The 20,136-nt window shown below is 34.2% G+C and overlaps 1 protein-coding gene across 5 annotated transcripts in view; it reads right to left on the minus strand.

Annotated features, from left to right (window-relative positions):
- The window catches only part of NOX4 (NADPH oxidase 4), a 255,234-nt gene that overhangs the window by 23,400 nt on the left and 211,698 nt on the right, over positions 1-20,136 (minus strand). For all 5 annotated transcript variants that reach the window (XR_012474419.1, XM_074217078.1, XM_074217079.1 and 2 more), the window contains one exon: positions 7,074-7,193. Coding sequence is in view for 4 of the 5 variants with exons in the window: in XM_074217078.1 (XP_074073179.1) it covers positions 7,074-7,193 (120 nt within the window). In the remaining variant the exon portion in view is untranslated. The remainder of the gene's footprint in view (positions 1-7,073; positions 7,194-20,136) is intronic.

The following is a 20,136-nucleotide window of genomic DNA, read 5'->3' on the forward strand; positions in this document are numbered from 1 at the left end:
AGCTTTTAATGTGGAAGGCTTATATAGACAGGAACTTTTTTTAGGCAATTTCCTTGTCATTTTTTCTTTAGAGTTTTAATGTGAAATAAGACCATTTAATGAACTTCTCTTGACAGTCTCCAACTTAAAGTAGCTGATGGCAGAACATTTTCTGGTTAAGGGATCTTGCTTTTGGATTCTCTCCATTTTGGACTAGTAGAATCAGTTTGACCCTCATAACCATGCTTAAGCGCTGGATCTGTTTTTATTTTTCTTGCCATGGGTCTTTGGTTTTGTTTTTAAAGTAATCATAATACAGAGTAAAGAGAAATTCTACTATTAAATACTAAGAACTAATATTCCTGGTTATTATAAGGTATTTTGTTGTCTTTCATATATTTTGTCATTTTAAAATATAGCCTATCTATATTGGACCAAAGAAGAATATTAATAACCACACACACACACACACACACGCGCACACACACACACACACACACACACACACACACACAGACTCTTAGAATTTACACAAAATAAGGTTAACCTCAAGTTGCTATACTACATGCTCACTCCACTAACTTAACACCATCTTTAATAAAAAAAATAACAAGAGAGATTGTATCTTGGAGTACAAAAAAAATCAAGTTTCTATTTCATACTGACTAACTGCCATTTCCTCATTGTCTGACTATTTCATTTCAAAAGAATTAGTTTTAGAGAATTGGCCAATAAATCTTGCTAAATTGTTAATAGGTCCAAACTACATATTAAATTCAGTTTGAAATCCAGGCCTCCCTCCATTAAAAATACAATTATGATCAATAAAAGTTTCCAAACAGGCATATTCTCTCTAATTTTGAAGAGTTTTCAATTAAAATTGTATAAATAGAAGTTACAGAGACATGGAATTATACTTTGTCATATAAATAATCATCAAAATTCCTAAGGACAATAATGAAACTAACATTTCTTGTGTATGAAGTCTGACTTTTTTCCTTAGCTACCCATTTTCCTTTGTAAAAATATGATTAACATCCATTTTTAAAAATTTTTGACTTCCAAATTCTCCTAACCACTGACAAGGAAAGCAATATGATATCGAGATATCAGTTATAAATGTGAAGTCATGTAAAACATATTTCCATATTAGTCATGATATTAAAAAATCAAGAAAATAAAGTAAAAAAGAATACTTCAATTTGCATTCAGGATTCATCAGTTTCCTCTGGAGATGGAAAGCATTTTTCATCATGAGGTCTCTAGAACTCTTTTCCTTCATTGAATTGATCAAAATATAAGCTCTGCTTTGTTACTAAGAATGAGATATGTGCTTTTTAAAAAGTGACCACATAGTGAGCATTGTAATACCACTGAAAATGGTTTACCTCTAATTAGGAAGATTTAAACTGTCTTTATGTGAGTGAGTGAGTGAGTGAGTGTGTGTGTGTGTGTGTGTGTGTGTGTGTGTGAAAAGAGAGAGATTATTATTTTTCTTTTGGTCTAATATAGACATAATTTAAAATGGCAAGAATAATGTTATTTGTTTCAGGTGATATTATTTTGTGTACTATAAACTTTGTATTCTTTCATAGGACAATAGAGGGGATCATTTAGTTGTGAATTATAATTTGTTCTGTGTTGCCCTTTGAAATCAGGCCATTGAATGCATTTTCTTAACACTAACTACTAAGAAAAAAGGAAATGTAGAAAATCATCAGAACCAGGCTAAGGCATTTCTTAATGATAAGCCAACATTTGAAAACTAGAGTTCTATGATTTACTGAGGTTTTAAATCTTCAGCAAAATTTTTGCAACTTGACAACACAAAACACCTATATCCCCAGGATCACAATTTTGTCCTGAAAAAATTCAAAAGTATTCCAGTTCCATAAATTTTTTCCATTTTGATTCTGTTAGAAAAGAACCCAATAAAATCCAATTTCAAGATTAATTCCCAACCTCCTATGGAAGCCTAAATGTATGATTCTCATAATAATTTTCAGAATATAGAATACAGCATTTACCTTGTTTCTACTTGCCACTGGGCAAATGAGAGAAAACTAGATTATTAAATTTTGGAGTTAGAAAAGGTCATCTTGTCTATTCCCCTAACTCATTCATGTATTCCTTAAAAACAGACCTGACTAATGGCCATCAACATTTTGTTTGTATATTCACAGTTGGAACTCACAACTTCCCAAAATAGTTAATTTCAATTTTGATATTTCAAATTAATGAAATTTTGTAAATATAAAAGATAGAGTCAAACTAGACTCTGAATAGTTATCTATCAGCTCTCTGACAACTTTCAGACCTTTGGTATGAAATACATTAGCTGAGTTAAATTGTGAAACTGTTTCTTTTCTTATTCTACTTAATTTTCACAATTAAAAAAACATCAAATATTGTTTCACTTTGGGATAGGGGGTAGGTGGGGGTGGGGGGAATGAGAATGTTCGAGTCAAGCCCCCCAGAGGGAATTTCCTTTTCCAAGATAGCTCTATAACGGAAAAATCATAGGTCTGGTCCTTTTCCCATCTGCAATTTCAAAATGTAAACTACGGAAAACAAAGGTAGGGAAGTAGGAAATAAAATTTCTGATCCTTTCTGAAGTTCAAGAAAATATTAGATGGGTAAGTCTAGACTCTGATCTGGTGAAGAAGGAAAGAATCTTTGACAGTGGTTTTAAATTACATACTTTTCATAAAACTTACTTACAGTTCTACACATGCTAAAATTTTGAAAAATGGAAATTCTGTCAGGAGTTATTGGATACTTAGTTTACTTAGACCACTAGGAGGTAAGTAGTATGGTCAGGCTCAAAATGACTAGCCTGTGCTATGGAGTTATGTAACCAAAATGAGATTACAAGTAGGAGTCTATGTCCAAGCTAGGGTAATTATTAAAGTAATTCTTTGTCACAGTGGATATCACTGACCCTGGAGTCAGGAGTACCTGAGTTCAAATCTGACCTCAGACACTTAATATAATTACCTAGCTGTGTGGCCTTGGGCAAGTCACTTAACCCCATTTGCCTTACAAAAATCTAAAAAAAACCAAAAGGAATTATTTGGGAAAATAAATAACTACTCTGTTGAAAGAAAAGGAATAAAAACTTTGACAGGAGTCATCTTGGTCCTGTGGAATTTCCTTCCTTCCTTCCTTCCTTCCTTCCTTCCTTCCTTCCTTTCTCGCTTCCTCCTTTGATTTTCCTTTTCTTCCTTTCTCCCTCATTCCTCCTTCCCACACTCTTTATTTCTTTTCTTTCTCTCTCTCCCTTCTTCTTTCTTTTTTTTTTTTTTAATCTTTTCCTTCCTCCAAACCTGCTTTTGGCCCGGGAATTAACTTTTTTTTAACCATGTGTTTTTTGCCTAAATCTGTGACTTCATTGGTGTTAGGAAACATCAGTATGCAAACTCCCTACATCAACATAGATATACTAATACTTGTAATTTATGGTCTCTGAGAGTTACCTGGTACATTGTTTTTGTTTTTAGATTTTTCCAAGGCAATGAGGTTAAGTGGCTTGCCCAAGGCCACACAGCTAGGTAATTATTAAGTGTCTGAGGTCTGATTTGAACCCAGGTACTCCTGACTCCAAGGCTGGTGCTCTATTCACTGCGCCACCTAGCCACCCCCAACCTGGAACATTGTTAAATGAGTTATTATGTGTCAGAGGCAAAATCCAAGTGTTTCTGACACCAAAACTGGTATTACACCATCCTGCTTCTCTTATTCTTTATAATCAGAATATCAGTAGCCTGGTAGAATATAGTCAGCCAGCACAGTATTACAGAAAAAGTGAATAATGAATAAATGTTGCTTTATCACTACTTGGCTAAAATCTTAGACTTTATACTAAAGCCCATGGAGTGATTTTTTTTATATTATCAATTATCTTACATATTACTAGATAAAGTTTAAATATATTTTTCTTATACCTTTAAGGTGAGGGGGATTACAAGACTTAAAGTTGAAATAGAACTTTGAAGTTTAGTTCACTAATATAATCCACCACCCTCAATATTTTATAGATGAGCAAAGTACTATTCAAAGAGGCTATATTATTTCCCAAGGACAAAAAATTCATGAGTCATTGAACTGGGAACTCAACTTTATGTCCTCCCCAAATTCAATATATTCTCTCTACTGTGATGTCTTCCCCCAGGAGATGGTATTGATTGAGGTAAAATTTGGATATTATAGGGGACAATAAATTGGACTGAATACTTAGAACCCTGGAATTTGTTTCATGGATAGCTTAAGGGTAAACTTGTCAGGCTTGGAGACAGAGGAACATGGTTCCTTTTATCCATGATTAATAAGGCTGTGAATGGGGATAGACCTCCTAACTTTTCCTGAAAAAGGGACCCTTTTCTCACTTCCTCCCTCATTAAAAGGAATCTAGGGGCAGCTTGGTGGCACAATGGATAGAGCATCACCCAGGAGTCAGGAGGACTTGAGTTCAAATCCGACCTCAAACACTTAATAGTTGCCTAGCTGTGTGACCTTGGGCAAGTCATTTAACCCCATTGCCTTAAATAAGAATAAAATAAAATTAAGGAATATGATTTTATTGAGAATAAACAAAGTGGCACAGTAGAATGAATATGAAATTTGGAATTGAAAGCCCTGGGTTCAAATCACAACTCTATCATTAATTATTTGTGAAGCCTTGGACATTTCACTCCAATTACTTGTGACTTACTGTCCTCATCTGCAAAATAAGGCTGGACAAAATGACTTTTAAAGTCTTATTTAGTTCTAAATCTATGATCCTATGATGGTATTCTCCTAAAAAAATTTAAATATGGGAAGCCTGCTATCTTGACAGATGGAAAGTAACAATTTAATTTTGTATCATTTCTTTGCATTCAGAGGATAGGATCAGGTTTTTTTTTCTCCAGAAAGCATATGGCTTATTTGCAGACAAGAAAAAGATTAGAGAAAAAGGATAAGAGAAGAATATGCCATTCTAACCTAATCTATCAAGGCACATGATTAGGGATCTATGGAATGGGATATAGAAGTACAGATCAACAGAACCTGGATGAAGAATATTATATCTCTAAGGTCCTTTCCATATGAAGCAATTAAATTATGACAATGGCAGAAAAGATGCAAATATTTAAGATATAGTCAAACATTATCAACATTCTGATAGGTAATGAGTAGAAAAATAACCTTTGTTTTACTATAATGTTAGTAAATGCTTACAAAGCACAATAAATTTCAGATAGGAACTGGATAATTTTGAGATAGAAAATGATCTGCAATATAAATATAGACACAAATTTCCTTGTAAACATTGCAGAATGATAATTTAGCTCAACAGTTTAATTTATAAAGAGACAGATAAAATGTATTTAGTAAAAATAGAGTTTTAGTGTGTGTAAAAGAACACAATTTCAAGGGTACTAAAGAGTTGGATTATTGTGTTGAAGTTTTTAGAACTGTAAATATGATGAATAACTCAGATCATTTACATATACATGGTTTATGACTGAGGATAATATTTTTAAAAAGAGAAATCATATGAACTTTAAAGATTGAAGTATTGATATGAAATGGAAAAGTTTGGGTGCTAAGATTTATTAAGTGAAAGAAAATCACTGAGAACCAAAAGACTCACAAATAATTCAATTTTGATAAATATTTACAGTTAAAGTAACTTGAGAGGAAAACATAATATATGTTGAATGACTGACTAAGGAGAGGGAAATATATTGATTGTTTAAAGCTGCTCTTTTTGTTCTGTAACAATTTTAAATAGTTATTGGAGAGAATACTTCAATAAACTGAATTTTGTTTGGTAGGAAGAGAATTATCTTTATTGGTCAAGAGTTTCAACAGTTTGTTCAATATAGTGTACATTGCCAGTCTGACTTGAAAACAAAAGAAGAGAGGGATTTGTGGTTCTTGGGATATACTAGTGAGCTAGTCTGAAGAATCATCCCAAATTGTTTCTATTCCAACCAGACAATATAGAATTTGAGTGAGTAAATAGCTCTGATCTATCTGCATAGCCCAGAGATAGATTGACAAGATTTATAGTTTTTAATTTAAAGAGAACTATTTTTCATATTAAGAACTAACACTTTCTAGGTTCCATTTAAATGGTGATGAATAAAAAGAGCTTGTAAATATTATGTTAAGGGAGAGAAAAGTATTTTGCCAGTTGAAGAGTGGTGAGAATAAAGTCAAGAAATGAGCAGAGAAGCAATTTTATGTGGAACAGATGTTCCTGAATGAATCAATAGCATTAAAGTCTGAAATCCAAAATTGTGGCTAACCCCAAACACATGAATTTTCCTCCTTTACAAATTTCCTTAACAAATGTCTCTAAATATATACAAACTCTCTTGAGTCTAGTGTTTGTAGAACATAATAGAGTGTGTGTATTCTATTACATTTTATCATTTATGCATTTCTCTTTAATATATAATAGTATTTATTTTGCCATATTAAGTAAATGGCTATGTTTAAGATCTGTGTTTTTCTTTGGGAAAGGCAGGTAGTATAAATATCATAAGATAATATATTCATACATTATCTTATGAGAAGGTGGTTACATAGTAGAAAATGTCATAGAAGGGGCTTAAGAGTTAAGAATCATAAGTAGGAGTTCATTTCATCTGAATAGGGTTATCCCTTAAGAGAATGGAAATATAATTGTGTGGAGGTAATCTATCTCTTAGATACTAATTTACAAGTATGAAAGCAGCTTGGAGGTTATGAGCCAAGTCCAAAGAAATGATTGTGGTGCATATTTAAACATCTACTTTTTCTGCAGACCTACTATAATTCTGCTTGCAGCATTTCACTTATGTTAGATTGATCATGTAATAACCAAAGCTTCCATAGATAAACTTCCATCAATCTTAGAAAAACACTACATATATCACATTAATAATCAGTGAACTAGATTACAGTTCCCTCCTTAGCTAGAAATTTTGGTTATTTATACTGCTGGAGGTTGAAGTTTTAAAGGCACTACATACAGTAAAGAGATCATCTCGTGAAACAGGATCAGCAATCTATTTAAGTAAACATTGACTAAGAGTTGTATAGAATATATCAAAGTAACATACAACAATGTGTTGAGTATCGATGCAAAAGGAGTTACTCCGATGCCTCCAGCCACGCATAAGCTGACTTCATAATTCAATGATTCCTCAAAAGGACTTCCAAAAGGTCCATCGATGTACAGCCTGAAGAAAAGAGATATGGAAGGTGTAAACTAAGAAAATTAAATTTAAATGTGCATGACACATGTAGAATCAATTCCTGCCTCAAATCAATCATTCCTGCACCAAAAGACAGTTACAACTTTAGCCTATTACTTAGCATATCAACCCAAAGGGGAAAGAGATATTATTTCCAAGTTTGTCAATTTTGACAGAAATCATTAATCAAGAATATGGAAAGTGGTAAGGTAAAGGAGGAAATAAGGTATGGCTAAAGACAAGATAAAGCTCTTTGAATTTCATCTTTCATGACTATATAGAATTTAATGAAAAGATATTCCATGCTCTGGAGTCTCTTAATTCCATTGCATAATATATTGAATGCTTATTGTATCTATAGGCTTTCAGCCCTTAAGAAGGACTTAACATAATGGAAGATCTGGACAAGTAAAGTACAGAAACAAGGACAAATTTATTCTCAGTTTTACAGGTTTTGCTTTCTGAATCATCTAAAGAATTGAGTTGAAAGGCGCCATTCTTTAGAAGGCAATTTTGTTGTGTAGATACTATTAAAATAATAGCTAGCAATTATACAACACTTTAAGATTTACAAAGTGCTTGTGAAAAATGTTGCTAAGAATGTCTCTAAAAACCTGAATGTAAAAGTATCAACTTTCTCCTTTCTTGGAAAACAGGAAACTTATTTGATTATCTTTCTGATAGCAATTGAAAATATCCTATTGGGGAAGGATAGCACAGACATCCAGCAGAGGATTATCTCTAGTTTTATGGAAGTCTGTGGCCCCTAAAGCCCCAGAAATCCTGAGTTAAGATAAAGCATTCTCTCCTCCCCTCCCACCCCTTGGGATCTCTGATGATGTGACATGAGGCAGACATCCTGATTTCAGGGAAGGGAACTATAAAATATTCTATGACTTCATTGGTTGCTGCAAATCATTCTATGGTCCTTTGTCTAACTCATATATACATATAAACATACATATGTATATATACATCTGCTCCTCAAATTTCTTACTTTGAACCTATCTTCATACCTGGCTCCTACTCATGAATGGTTTGCAAGTTTGAAGGACTTAATAAACACTTATGTTAGTGTAATTTCTGTTTGTTCTTCCTAAGGCCAAACACTAGGAGGTTATCACACTTTACAAATATCTCATTTGGACTTCAAAACAACTTTGAAAGGTAGGTACAATTATCATCAAGTCTTTCTGAAGTTAGGTACAGTGCTATAGTCACTGAGCCACCTAGTTTCCTCAAAAGAGAGTGTGGGGGGGGGCGGTTAGGTGACACAGTGGATAACGCACCGGCCCTGGAGTCAGGAGTACCTGGATTCAAATCCTGTCTCAGACACTTAATAATTACCCAGCTGTGTGGCCTTGGAGAAGTCACTTAACCCCATTTGCCTTACGTAAACCTAAAAAAAAAAAAAAGAGAAAGAGAGTGGTGGGGGAGAGGAAAGGGGACATAGAGATGGAGACAGAGACAAGACAAATGAGCCCAAGAGAGAGATTAAGAGATTTTAGGGACAAGAAGAGCACTAACAATTAAGTTAGTTAAAAAAGATCTGTAAAAGAGGAATTCTAAAACCAAAGGGGAGAATTGAGAGTATTCAAGACATGGAAAACAACCTGAGCAAAAACCCAGAAGTGGAAAATGGACATCCATGAACAGGGAACAGCAAGCATTAAACTTCAAAGGGACTTGAGAATATAGAAGGTAAAGTAATGAAATAAAAGATAAATCTGGGGGAAAAATCAGGGATACACTGAGAAATTCTCAATCTTAGACAAAGGAATGTGCATTTTAATTTCTTTTTTTTAAACAGGAAAAATTTAATTATTTGACTTAGACATCCAGAATCTCTAAATAACTTATAAGAGCAATAAATACCTAGAATTGTAAGAGTAAAGAACATTTTACCAAGAAAAAAACAAAATTTGAACTGTGAACTATTCAATGTCATCATTGATAAGAATATCAAACACCTCACATTGCACCCCAGAGAGGCAGATTGAATGGTCCAAGCAAGCATCTTTAGATTGCCAGAAAAATCAGAAGACAGTGGGGAAACTTTAGAGCATACAAAACAAGGTAACTGCAAAAGGTAGAAGTCCTTAGAAAGCACTGTTGGGGTGATGGAAAGTCTTGTTTCATGCATGTACTATCTGAAAAAGTTGGTGATTCCCTTATACCTAAGTTGTGGGAGCCATCAAGCAGTCTAGATTGGTTTCTAGGGTCTGGAGCAAGAGTTGAGCCAAGTCAAGAGTTCTTCTGGATCTGACAGAGATAGAACTATCTGCCTTCTTATTTATTATTTTAACAATTTCTACAGTTTTTTTAAATATATGTTTCTTTTTGGTTTGTATTAAACAAAAATTAAAATAGCACATAGAAAAACCAAGAAAACATTAAAAAATGTCCAAAGATAGCCTTGTAATATAGAACTCCAACAAGGTGGGGGGGGGGAGAGAAAGGTAAAGAGAAAATGATTTGGAGATTATTATATTGCAAGATTAAACAGTAACATTAAAAAAAGAAAAAGAAACAGTGACACTATAACCTAAATTTCAATATCTGCAAGTATTAAGTATTTTTACTTCTTCCCAGTTGCTTTTCTTGCTAATTTCTGAGCTGCAACATTACCTTCATCTTTTGAATAAGCAGGTACATAATTTTCTAATGATGCACTTTGGTGTGTCTATTGTCCAGAATACCTAACACTTAAGTTTAGACCATGCTCTGATCTCCAGTGGACACCAATACCTCCTTGTGCCCCTTCTCTTCCATTATTTTTGCAGGTACCCTTGACATAGACAATGTTAGAGTCTGACCCTGGATGTGATTGCCCACAATAACTTCCATGGATGCTAGTCTGCCAATCATAGCCACAGCTCCAGGGATTGGGTTTCCGACTCATGTCTAATCTCAAGTGATCCTGACCTTCAGAAAAAGTCGCATTTTAATTTCTAAGAAGTTTCTTTACCATGTTTTCATAAAATCTGTAATTGTCAAGAAAAATCTTAGGGTAAAGAAGTATTATCTTGTATGTAAATCTTAGGGTAAAAGAAGTATTGTCTTGTATGTAAATCTTAGTTACATGGAGGCACTTTTTCTTAATGCAGTGCTAAGGACATATACTGCAGCTAGCTGATTGCAGTGGACAGAGCACCAGAACTGGAGTCAGGAAGGTCTGAGTTCAAATGTGACCTTAGACACTTACAAGCTATGTGACCCTAGGCAAATCACGTAATCCTAAGTGCTTGCCTCAATTTCTACATCTGTAAAATGAGTTGGAGAAGGAAATGGCAAACCACTACAAAAATGGAAAACCACAAAAACCCCAAAAGAGATCACAAATAGTTGAAAAAAAGGAAGAGAATAAGATGACTAACCAATAACAGCAAAGGACATATTGATGTAGATAAAGAAATCATTGAATTTTGTCCATTTTAGTACAATAGAAACATTATTCTCCTATCTAATCTCACCCCAGCCCTGCTAGGGTGCTTCCTTTGCTAAGAAATTCCCTAAGAAAATTTACCTATGTGCACCTCAAGGACAAACAATATAACAAACTTTCAAGGAAAAATAAAACTATATTTTCAATCCTTCTTATGTGACTGGAGTGACAGATAAACCAATAAAACTATCAACATAGATGAAATCATTCTCAGTTTTTGGAGGGGGAGAGGGGAATACTCAGCATAAGGGAATTTTAAAAAAAGTATTCCCACAAAATACAGAGAAAATCAGAACCCTCAAAGCTTTGAAAAGAACATCCCCTAAACCAACTTTTGATAGGCCATGAAGAGGAGTCAAAAAAACCAAAAAAAATACTATATGTCCCTTGCCCATTGCAACTCAATTTCAGGAGACTATGGTAGCTAAATTATAAATTTCAATAAACCCAGGATTAACTTCCTTTTGCTAAAAGAGCTGGAGAACTCCCTTCAACTGGAATTACTCCAATGGAAGCAATGATTATCTCTTTTATTTTTCACAATCAAAATACAAATCCATTCTCTCCTTTCATTTCTTAATATGGTTTAACAGTAGATTTGGTGCTAGCATTATGGATGAAGCCAAAAGAATAATTCTTTTGGCTTTAAGGAGCTTGCATTCCATTGTGAGTCTGGGTTCTTGTCCTTTTTATTGAAGAAGATCAAAATGCTATCACTGTGTTAAAGATGAGTTACAGTGTGTTTGACTGTGACTGATCAGAAGAATAGGATCTCTGAATGCTCTATCATAGAGCAGGCACAAACAATCCATTTGAATACCTGAGGAGGCTATTCTAAACTAAATATCTTGTTTCCTCTGAGCTGCTTCAATTCTTCCCTCCTCACAGAGCACAGTACCCTCACTGATGAGGGCACACCATGCTGGGTGATCTTGTGTTAGTGTCTCCCATGCTGCACAATCAATTCCAAAGTTCTTAAAAGAGACCTTCAGAATGTCCTGGTATTGCTTGCCCTCTGTGAGTTCTTCATAAATAGTTTTCTTGGCAAGCCTACATCTGGCATTCTAACAATGTGTCCAGCCCATTGTAGTTGCATTCTCTGTAGTAATGTTGGAATGCTTGGCAGTTTGGCTTGAGAAAGAGCCTCAGTGTCTAGTAACTTCTCCTGCCAGATGATCTTCAATCTTACCAAGACAATTTAAATGGAAGTGATTCAGTTTCCTGACATGGTGTGGGTGGGAAGACTGTCCAGGTTTCACATAGAACAACGAGATCAGCACAATGATTCTATAGGCCTTCAGTCAAATACCTCTTCTCTCTCATACTTTTTTTCAGAGCCTCCCAAATACTGAACTAGCTCAAATCATGCTTGTGTCAACTTCATTGTGAATGTGTACCTCCCTAGAAAGGACATTTTCAAGGAAACTGAACTTGTCTATAGTACTAACAACTTTTCAATTTTGCTGTAATTGGTGGTTCCACATATGGATGGTATGTTGCTGGCTGATGGAGCACCTCTGTTTTCTTGGTGTTAATTATTAGACAAAAATTAGCACAAGCAGTAGAGAATGATCCTTACTTCATTACATCTCAGCTTCAGAGGTTGCATTGAGTACATAATCATCTGCAAACAGAAGATCCTGCACCAACACTCCCTCCACTTTCTCTTGGCTTGTAGCCTTTGCAAGTTGAAGAATTTACTAGCAGTGCAGTAGCTGACCTTGAAGCCATGCTCATTCTCAGTGAAGGAGTTTGATAAAATGATTGAAAACATCATGCTAAAAACCAGGGAAGCAAGCACACAGTCTTGTTTCACTCCCTTAGTGCCCAAGAGCATCATCCAGTCTCCAGAACCTGGGCATGCAAACCACCATGAAATTGATGTAAAATACTGATTAATTTTTCTGGGCAAACCAAAATTTGACAAAATTTTCCATTTGCCCTTATGACTGATGGTATTAAGGGCTTTGGTAAGATCACAAATGTTGTACACAGATTCCATTCTGCTCTTGCATTTTTCTTGGAATTGTCAAGCAATAAACACTATATTCACTTTTCTGAAGCCACACTGGCTCTCAGGGAGATGAACATCTTCCCATATAATCCATAATTTGTCATTGTCCACAATGGAGGCATCCTTGAATTTTTGGGGGATAATTATTTCATGCCATATAACCTGGAAAATTTCAGTCAGTTTTTGGATGATGGTTGGACTCCCCCCAACTTGTACATCTCAGATGGAATAGAATCAGCACCAGGCGTTTTTCCACATGAAAGGAGACTAATTGTATTCAAAACCTCATCTTCAGTTGGAATTTCAGTCAGATTGACTTCAGCTTGAAGTAAACAATCAGTGGCTTCAGTATTGATTGATAACGGCCTGTCAAGAATACTATGGAAATCTTCAGCCTATATCTCTAAGATCTTGTCACTGTTGTTAATCAATGTGCCTCCATCAGCACTGAGGTGGGATGTAGCCTATATCTTTGGTCCATAAATAGCCTTCAGGGCATCATAAAAGCATTTTACATTGTTGCTATCTACATAAAACTGAATTTCTTACAGAACCAAGAATTCTGAATCACTCTAAGTTCCACATTTACTTTATTTTTGATATTAGAAAGCTGCCTTCTTAGAAATGGTACACCAAATCAGTGAAAACTGTCCATTTCTTTTTTGCTCAACTGCTGTCAAATTGAGTGTTGTGTGTTGTCTCAACTTTCCCTCCAAATTACCAACAAACTGTTTCCATTCAGGGAAGCACTCTAATCTCTTAACATTAATTCTTCTGGTAGTCATTGCTTAAATTGAATGTGAATATTTATCCTGGAGAAAATGAGTCTGTGATCAGTCAAGCACTCTGTACCACACATTGCTTTCATCACTCCCACATCCTACTTGACTTCGTGCAATCACATAATCTAATAGATGGCAATGTTTATTGTGAGGATGTTTTAGTTGTGAGGATGTTTTGTTGTGAGGATGTTTGTTTTGAAGATGTTGTGAGGATGCAGGAAGTCTGACCATTTATTGCTCAAGTGAGTTTGGTAAGCAGAAGAAAAGGTTTGTGAAGAGATTATGAGATGTGCAAGTTTTCAATAGTAGCTGACCATTATTGTTGCTGTTTCCAATTCCATTCCTCCCAAGGACTCCCTGGCACTCTGGTAATCTGAGCCTACTCTAGCATTAAAGCCATTTAGAATAATAAATTAATCCTCTTTTGGTAAATTGATGATAAGAATCTACAGGTCTTCATAAAAGGTTTCTTTAACTTCATCATGGTTTTTCAGAGTGGGAGCATAGTCACTGATGATGGCGGCATACCCTTTTTCCTTTAAATGGCAATCTCACTGTCATGAGCTTGTCATTCACAGCTTTTGATGGGCATTCGAGTTTGTTGCCTAGACTAGTTTTGATTGAAAACTCTACCCCAGCTTCAGGGTACTTCCCTTTACTATAGACACTAAAGAAAAACAAGTATACAGCTCCGACTTCATTAATCTATCTTCATTTGCCAGCCTTTGTTCACTTGGGGCTGCTATTTGGATGTGATACCTATGCTGAGTTTGTTTTTTTTTGGACAATTTATTTATTTTGATTTTTCATCTATATGCATATACTGAGTTCTCTTGTAACAAGAGCCATTTGTCTTTCAGGTCTACTGGATCTTCTGTTGTTTATGAGTGGGTGCACATTCCATGTTTGAATGGTGAGTGGAATGTTCTTTGAAGAAGGTTTTGTACATTTTTTGTGAATCAGCTGCAAGGTGGGATCCCTTCCTGCTGCAGTAATCAGACCAGGGTGAATACAGTAAGCAGACAATTTTTTTAAAAAAATTTATTTATTTATTTTCATCCATTTGTACATGCTTATTTCCAAGTTACAAAGTTTCCCTCCACCATTCCTTCCCACCCCCACCCTTCCTTCCCACCCCCTTCCCCTCAGTTGAGAACAGATTATTGTTTTACATATATATTTTGTTAAACATTCACAAATTTGTAATTTTTGGCATGAGAAATTAGTAATAAGGGAAGAGACACATAAGAGTTAATTTTTATAAAGTGTTCGTTAGATTCGGTAGGGGTGTTTTTTTCCCCTGTGGGTTTTGTTTTATTTTTCCTACTCTGCTTGGAGATTATATAATCCATAATTTGTCAAATACAGTTATCCTAGTTCTCCCCATTTATCACTTGGGGAATGACTTGTGACCTTATAAATTTAATGCAATTCTCTCTATATTTTAGAAATTAGACCTTTATGAGAACTACTGGTTGTGAAGATTGCTTCACAGCTTTCCTCTTTTCTTCTAATTTTGTCAGCATTGATTTTATTAGTGTAAAACTTTTTAATTTATTATAGTCAAAATCATTCATTTTACAGTTTATAATCTGCTATAATTCTTGTTTGGTCATAAATTTTTCCCTTTTCCATATATGAGATAGAAAAATTTTTGGTCTATTAATTTGTCTATGGTATCCCTCTTTATGTCTAAATCCTGTACCCATGTTGACCTTATTTTGGTATAGGGTGTGAGCTGTGAATCTATGCCTAGTTTTGGCCATACTATTTTCCTGTTTTTCCAGCAATAGTTGTCAAATAGTGAGTTCTTATCCCAGAGGTTGATATCTTTGGATTTGTCAAATAGTAGATTGCTGGAGTCATTTACTGTATTTTCTTTTGAACCTATCTTAATCCACTGATCCATTCATTACTCTACTCTTTAACCAGTACCAAGAAGTTTTGATGACTGTTACTTTATAGAATAGTTTTAGATCTCATACAGTTAGACCACCTTCCTTTGTAGTTTTTTTTCATCAGTTTCCTTGCTATTCTTACCCTTTTGTTACTCCAGATGAATTTTGTTACCATTTTTTTCTAGTTTGACAATGTATTTATTTGGTAGTTTGATTGGTATGGCATTGAATAAGTAATTGAATTTGGGCACAATTGTCATTTTTATTATATTAGCTCCACCTAACCATGAGTATTTAACATTTTTCCATTTATTTAGAACTGATGTTATTTGGGTAAGAAGAGCTTTATAATTGTGTTTGGGGGTTTGTCTTGAGAGGTAGAGTCCCAATATTTAACATTATCTACAGTTATTTTAAATGGAAATTCTCTTTCTATCTCTTGTTCTTGGACTTTGTTGTTCATATATAGAAAAGCTGATGATTTATGTGGGTTTATTTTATATCAAACTATTTTGTTGAATTTGTTAATTGTTTCAAGGAGTTTTTTAGATGATTTTTCTCAGTTTCTCTAGGTATACCATCACATCATCTGCAAAGAGTGAAAGTTTTGCTTCCTCATTGCCTATTCTGATTCCTCTTTCAATTTCATTTTTCTTCTCTTACTGATACTGCTAGTGTTTCTAATAGTATATTGTATAGCAATGGTGATAGTGGGCATCCTTGTTTCACCCCTGAATTTACTGGAAATGCTCTGAGTTTCATTCCCATTAAATATTATATTTGCTGATGGTTTTAGATAGATACTATTTATTGTTTTAAGGAAAACTCCATTTCTTCCTATACTTTCTAGTATTTTTAATAGGAATGGATGCTGTATTATTTCAAAGGCTTTTTCAGCATCTATTGAGATAATTATACAGTTTCTGTTATTTTTACTGTTGATATGCTTAATTATGTGAGTGTTTTACTAATGTTGAAACATACCTGCCTGCCTGATATAAATTCAACCTGTTCATGATGTATTAACCTAATAATAACTTGCTGTAGTCTTATTGCTAAAAATTTATTTAAGATTTTTGCATCAATATTCATTAGGAATATTTGTCTATAATTTTCTTTGTCTGTTTTGGTTCTTCCTGGTTTATGTATGGTACTATATTGGTGTCATAAAAAGAGTTTGGTAGAACTCCTTCCTCTCCTATTTTTTTTAAATAGTTTATGTAGAATACGAAATAATTGTTCTTTAAATGTTTGGTAGAATTCACTTGTAAATCCATCTGGACCTGGAAACTTTTTCTTAGGGAGTTTATTGGTGGTTTCTTTAATTTCTTTTTTCTGAAATGGGGCTATTTAAGCAATTTATTTCCTCTTCTGTTAATCTGGGCAGTTTGTATTTTGTGAATATTTATCCATTTAGCTCAAGTTGTCTAATTTATTGGCATACAGTTTGGCAAAGCAGCTCCAAGTTATCTCTTTAATTTCCTCTTCATTGGTGGTTAGTTCATCCTTTTCATTTTTGTTACTTGTTATTTGGTTACCTTCTCTCTTTTTTAAAATCAGACTAACCAAAAGTTTATCTGTTTTATTGACTTTTTTCATAAAACCAACTCTTAGATTTATTTATGAGATCAATGGTTTATCTGCTTTCTATTTTATTAATCTCTCCCTCAATTTTCAGAATTTCTAGTTTAGTATTTAATTGGGAATGTTTTATTTGTTCTTCTTCTAGATTTTTAATAGCAAACCCAATTTGTTGATCTCCTTTCTCTATTTTATTCATACAGACAGTTAGAGGTATAAAGTTTCCCCTCAAAACTGCCTTGGCTGCAACCCGTAAATGTTGGTATGATGTCTCATTATTATCATTTTCTTGGGTATAATTATTGATTATTTCTATTATTTGCTGTTTGATCCACCCATTATTTAAGATAAAGTTATCTAATTTTCTATTAGTTCTTGGTTTATCTTTCCCCTATTTTTCCCTAAATCTCCCCCTAAAATTATTGCATCATGTTCTGAGAAGTGTGTATTTATTATTTGAGTTTCTCCATTTGATTTTAAGGTTTTTGTGCCCTAGTACATGGTCAATTTTGGTGAAGTCTTGTACTGAAGAGAAAAACGTATATTATTTTCTGTCCCCATTAAGTTTTCTCCAGAGGTCTACCATATCTAAGTTTTCTAAAATTTCATTCACCTTCTTAACTTCTTTCTTGTATATTTTCTTTTTAGATTTGTCTAATTCTGAGAAAGGGAGATTAAGGTCTCCCATTATTAAAGTTTTACTGTCTATTTCTCCTTGTAATTCATTCAATTTTTCCTCTAGGAATCTAGAGCTATCCCACTAGGTGCATACACGTTTAGTAATGATATAGCTTCATTTCCAATGGTGTCTTTTTTAAGAAGATGTAGTTTCCTTCCTTATCCCTTTTAAGGAGATTGACTTTTGCTTTTATTTTTTTCTGAGATTAGAATCACTACAACCAAATTTTATTACTTCTACTAAGGCATAATGTATTTTGCTCCAACCTTTTACCATTATTATGTGTGTATCCTTCTGCTTCAAATGTGTTTCTTGTAAATAACATATTGTAGGATTCTAGCTTTTAATTCATTCTGCTATCTATTTCCGTTATCTTTCTCCATTTATATTTATCTCTTTCCTTTTCTATTATTCCTCCTCATCAAAATTTTACTACTTTTCCCTTTGATTTATCTTTTAAAAATTTAAATTTCAGTTTATTTTCACTTATACCTTCTCTTTCCTTTTATCAATCTCTTCTTCCCTTATCAACCCTTTTCCTGGTTCCACCACTCCCCCTTACTTTTTGTTTTTAGGTTTTGCAAGGCAAATGGGGTTAAGTGGTTTGCCCAAGGCCACACAAACAGGTAATTATTAAGTGTCTGAGGCCATATTTGAACTCAGGTACTCCTGAATCCAGGGCTGGTGCTCTATCCACTGTGCCACCTAGCCGCCCCACACTCCCCAATTCCTTGTAGATTAAATTAGATTTTTAAATCCAAGTGGAAATGTATCTTATTCCCTCACCAGGCTAAATCTATTGAATAGAATTTATACAGCATTCAGATTCTCCCTTCTTTCCCTCTAAAATTATAAATCTTTGTGTCTCCTCCCTTGGTGCTCTAATATGCTTGATAAACTCCTATTGTTATCAAGATATCATCACATATTCATTACTTGATTGTTTGATAAGCAGCATTGATTCAAATTGCATCAAATTATAATTATAATAATTTTTTACCTTACCCCCTTTTCAAGTATCTTTCAAGGACACACAATCCTCTTCACAAGCCAAAGTATCCTCCAAAGCCATATCATTTCTTGAACTATTTGTGCCCCTCCACCACTGGCCTATTTTCTTTTCCACTTTACCTCCCTACCTCCCACTCAAGGTACTTAACTCCTTGTTAAGTGAACCAAGGTCCTTTGTCTCTCCCACTTTACCCTCTCAACCACCCAGGGTACTTAACCCCTTGTTAAGTATAGCATCCTGATCCTGAAAGTTTCTTGAAGATATCTAAGTACTGAAGGCTCTGGAGGTCTCACTGAGAACCTAACAAATGATTGAAAGTAATAGAGATACTGTCTCAGGTCCTTGCAGTTTATGATGCCCTCATTATACAAGGTGCTTAGTAACTTGTGTTTAAAGCCAGTCTTTACTTAAGTTAAAGTTGACACTCCTGATTTTTTTTTCAGGGTTTTTTTATCTCAAATGTAGTAATGTGATCTTGGACCTCTTCAGTTGAGAGATAATACACAATGAAATCTATATGCCTTAGGTTCATCTCTTCATTTATGTTCTACCCTTTAATTATCCTTAGAAAAGTAAAGTTCTAATGAGTTAAAATTGTTATATCTGAACTTTTAAGGACCAACATTTGTTTGAAACTGTTTTGTTTTTTCAGTCCCCTTTTTCATTTATCTTTATTATGTAGCTCTTCATTCATGTATTTGGTAATTGAATTCTCTGTTCAATTCTGGTCTTTGAGTCAGGAAACTCTGGAGGTCCTGTATTTCACTGGAAATCCATCTTTTCCCCTGACAACATATGCTGAATTTTGCAGGGTAATACATTCTAGGTTGTAATACCAGTTCCTTAACTCTCCAAAATATGTTATTCCAGTCTTTCTGATCCTTCAGTGTTGAAGCTGATAGGCCCTGTGTTAGTCTGATTGTGTTCTCTTTGTATTTGAATTATTTTCTTTTTGCTATTTGCAACATTTTCTCTTTTACTTGAGGCTTCTGGAATTTGGCTATTACAACTCTTGGTGTTTTTAATCCTGGGGTCTCTTTCTGGAGAGGTTCTGTGGATTCTTTCAATTGTTATATTATTACCTTGTTCTAGTAGATTGGGGCAGTTTTCCCTTATAATTTCCTGCATGATGTTTTCCAGGTTCTTCTGTTGGTCCACGCTTTCTAGTAGTCCAATGATTCATAGATTATCTTTCCTGGGTCTGTTTTCCAGGTCATTCATTTTCTACTTTAAATTTTCTTCAATTTTTTTTAGCCTTTTTATTTTGCTAGATGGAATCTTGTAGTCTTGTAGATTCATTGGTTTCTAACTGCTCAATTCCAGTTTTTAGGATTTTTATATTCTTCAATTACCTTTTTTTTCTTTCCTTTTTAAAGGTGTTGAATTCTCTGGTCAACTTTTCACAATTTTCCTGCATGACATTCATTTCTTTTTTCCATTTATCTTCTTCTCTTCATTGGTTTTTAAATTCTTTTTTAAGCTCTTTGATAAACTTTTGTATTTGAGTCCAATTTATA

This window comes from Macrotis lagotis, chromosome 1 (assembly GCF_037893015.1).
Source record: "Macrotis lagotis isolate mMagLag1 chromosome 1, bilby.v1.9.chrom.fasta, whole genome shotgun sequence".
NCBI classification, from domain to species: Eukaryota; Metazoa; Chordata; class Mammalia; order Peramelemorphia; family Peramelidae; genus Macrotis; species Macrotis lagotis.